Source organism: Trachymyrmex septentrionalis, unplaced genomic scaffold (assembly GCF_001594115.1).
Source record: "Trachymyrmex septentrionalis isolate Tsep2-gDNA-1 unplaced genomic scaffold, Tsep1.0 scaffold189, whole genome shotgun sequence".
In the NCBI taxonomy this organism is placed as follows: domain Eukaryota; kingdom Metazoa; phylum Arthropoda; class Insecta; order Hymenoptera; family Formicidae; genus Trachymyrmex; species Trachymyrmex septentrionalis.
In genome coordinates, this window is record NW_017305061.1 from 271,261 (window position 1) to 275,102 (window position 3,842).

At 37.4% G+C, this 3,842-nt stretch overlaps 1 protein-coding gene across 1 annotated transcript in view; it reads left to right on the forward strand.

Annotated features, from left to right (window-relative positions):
- Positions 1-1,425: 1,425 nt before the first annotated feature.
- LOC108746706 overlaps positions 1,426-3,842 on the forward strand; it is a 4,877-nt gene continuing 2,460 nt past the window's right edge. The window contains exons 1-2 of the mRNA XM_018483640.1: positions 1,426-1,654; positions 1,822-3,719. Coding sequence (XP_018339142.1) covers positions 1,426-1,654; positions 1,822-3,719 — 2,127 coding nt within the window. The remainder of the gene's footprint in view (positions 1,655-1,821; positions 3,720-3,842) is intronic.

The following is a 3,842-nucleotide window of genomic DNA, read 5'->3' on the forward strand; positions in this document are numbered from 1 at the left end:
GAAACAATATTGCAGATTGCAATGTAACATTGCAGAGGTAATACAGAAATGTAAATTAACAATATGCCTGCAAAATGTTAGTATAATATGCTTGTAATATTCCACAAATATTGCAAAACTATAATTCTTTAATTGTTACAATAATAATAATAATATAAAAATATAAGATTTTACAATATTTATGTACCACAGTCTTTTAGTTTAACAGCCGTTTTTATAATACAATATATAATAATTAATATAATTTATTAATATAATTTATTTTATATTTAAATAAAGAATTTATCTATTATTGATCTATTATTTGACGATCATTTCATTAGCTAAGTTTTACATTTGTTTTAAATATGAAATCAAAAGATTGAATAATATCGAGTTTGGACGATGTTTGGATGATGTATTTATGCCTGATGCGTGTGCGTGTGTGTGTGTGTGTGTGTGTGAACGCAAGAATAAACTAGCACCCGAACTTTATTGATAAATTTTATGCCGTCATTTTTTAATCGATTTCAATTGACTCGGAGTAGTTTCAAATTAAAAATCATTGCGATTAACTTAATCCATGATTAACTTACCAAGCGACTGTATTATTATATTAATATGGATAATTTTACAAAAGATTAGAGTCAAAATTCCTTTGGTTAGTAAAAAAGAAAAATAGGTTATGGTTAGGATTGCATCGATACAATACAGATATGATTCTTTTCGTAAACCATTGATTCCAACATTCTTAAACACTTCAGTTCTCTCAACACTTAACCTTCGTGAAAATTCAACCTTGAATGTTACTAATCCTCCTTCTATACGAGTGGAGAGAAGGGAGCGGGGAAGAGAAGAAGACCCACGAAAGCGGAGCTGCTAGGAAGGGAAAGGAGGGATAGCAGTGTAGCGAGCATTCCAAGCTCGTGGTTCTCGAGAAGGGGCAGAGCGCGTGAGTCGGAAGACAGTGAAGGCGAACAGCAAGCCGCGAAACGAAAGAAGGAAGGAAAAGCAGGAAAATCGACAGAACAGCAGGGAAATTCAGAGGAGAAGAAAATGGCGAATTTAGAGGAGATAGAAAAAATGATGGAAAGACAACTGCAGCGGCATAAAGATGATATGATGAAGATAATAAGAAGAGAATTAAAAGAAGAGATGAAGCAAATAAAATTAGAATTTGAAAAATTTAAGGAGGAGGAAAGGGAAAAGATGGAGAAGTTGAAAGAAGAAAATTCAGATTTGAAGAAAAGAGTGGAAGAAATAGAAAAAAGAAGAGATGATCAAGAAAGAAGAGATAGAAGACTAAATGTAGTTATGCGGGATGTAGAGGTAGAGGGGGGAAATATGAAAGATGCTGCTGTAGGGGTTTTGAAAAAATTAGGGGGGTTAGATAAAGAAATAAAAATAAGAGAAGTTTACAAGATAGGGAATAGAATGAATGATAGAATGAATGATAGAACGAATGAGAGTGTGCTGCTTGTGAAACTTAATAGTTTGGATGATAAAAAGGAGATCATGATGAAGAAAAATAAATTGACAGGTACGAAAATATATGTAGACGATGATCTAACGAAGGATGAAAGAGAAAGACAGAAGGAGATTAGACTTTGGGCGAAGAGAGAGAAAGAGAGAGGTAGGCGAGTAAAAGTGGGCTTTGGGAAAGCATGGATGAATGGTAAAGAATATGTGTGGAGTGAAGAGCGCAAGTGTATGAATGAAAAGATTTTTTAAGCAAGCGTGCTCACAATTGGGTTAAAAAGAGAAAGGGGGGGAAACAGAAGGGAAAAGCAACGGAAGAGGGAGAGAAACGAAGTATAAAAGGGGTATTCTGGAACATCGCAGGATTAAAGAGAAAAGACGAAGATTTTTGGGATTTTCTGAAAGATTTCGATGTGATTGGTTTGAGTGAGACATGGGTGGAAGAAGCTGGGTGGGGGAAGATAAAAGAAAAAATGCCAGATGGGTGGAGATGGAAATGTCAGCCAGCGAGGAGGGAAAAGAAAAGAGGGAGAGCGATGGGAGGGATAATAACGGGGATAAGGAAGGAAATAGAGGAAAGAAGTAGAAGTGAAGAGGAAGTAGAGGGGATACAGCAGAGAGAGGTTGTTGTAGATGAGGAGAGGTGGAGAATTGTTACAGTATATAACAAAGAGGGAAGTAAGGAAGAATTAGATAGATTAAAAGAGATGATAGGAGAGAGGGAAGAAGAAAATATGATAATAGTAGGAGACTTTAACGCAAGAATTGGTAAGGAAGGGGGTTTTTGTGACCAAAATGGCGAAGAAAAAGGAGAAAATGGCAAAGAACGGAGATCGAAAGATGGAGTGGTAAACAAACAAGGGTGTGAGCTGGTGAAGGTAGTGGGAGAAAGAGGGTGGTTGATACTGAATGGGTGGAAAAAAGGGGATGAAGAAGGAGAGTGGACGTATGAAAAAGCGGGAGGGAAATCAGTGATAGATTATGGAATTGTAAATCTGGAGGCAGAAGAGAAAATTAGATGTTTTGAAATAGGATGCAGGGCAGAATCAGATCACCAGCCAATATTGATAGAGTTAGGAAAGGAATATACAAGGCAGGAGAAGGAAAAAGAGAGCGAGGCAGAGATGATACAGGATTGGTCAGAGGAGGGCATAGAAATATTTAGGAAAAATATAGAGGAAGTAGAGTGGGAAAAAGGAGAGGGGGGAGGACGATGGGAAGAAATGGAAGAAGTAATGAAAAGAGCACCTAAAATGAAGAGGAAGGGTGGAAGGAAAGAGGTAGGATGGGTACCATGGTGGGATAGAGAGTGTAGGGAGAAAAAGAGAGAGGTTAATAGGGCGGGGAGAAGATATAGGAGAAGGAAGTCGGGATATGAGGAATTTGTGAAAAAAAGAAGGGAATATAGGGATACATGTGAAAAGAAAGAAGTAGAGCATAAGAAGCTTGAGGAGAGAGAGATAGAAAAGATTATAACAGAAGCACAGGCATGGGAATTTATAAATAGGAGAAGGAAGAAAAAGGAGGGAATAAGTAAGGAAATTAAAAGAACGGAGTGGGTAGAGTATTTTAAGACGGCATTAGAGGGAGTTGACGAGAGAACGGCAGAAATAGGAGAAAGACGGAATGAATTTAGAAAAGACGAAGGGATAAGTCGGGAGGAAATAAGATTAGAAATAAAAAGATTAAAGAAGGGTAAGGCGGCAGGGATAGATGGGATAAGAAATGAAGCATGGATGATGGGGGGAGATAAAGTAAGTGTAAAGTTAGAGGAAATTTATAGAAAGATTTGGGAAGGAGAGGGATTCCCAGAAAAATGGAGAATAGGAGTGATAGTTCCGATATGGAAAAAAGGGGATAAAAATGTGGTAGGGAATTACAGGGGTGTCACGCTTACAAGCACTGCGTATAAGATATATGCGAACATTCTAAATAAAAAGTTGGTGAAAGAGCTAGACGAGAAAGGAGGATGGGGCAGAACGCAGGCAGGATTTAGAAAAGGAAGAGGAACAATAGAAAACATAAAGATCTTAAAACACCTAGTAGGAAGAAGACTAAAGGAGAAGAAGAAGGTGTGGGCATTTTTTATGGACCTAAAAGGAGCGTTTGATAAAATAGATAGGAAGGTATTATGGGAAATGATGAGGAGAAGGGGTATCAGTGATGTACTGATAGAAAGAGTAAAAGAAATATATGAGGAGACAAGATGCGTGGTAAGGATAGGGGGGGAAGTCTCAAAGGAATTTTGGGTAAAAAAAGGGGTAAGACAGGGGTGTCCCTTGAGTCCAACTCTTTTTAATACAGAGTGCGGCAGAGAAACTGACTTTTTTTAAAGGTTAATAAAAACGAAACTATTGCAGATATCGGTATAATTCTTTTTTCCT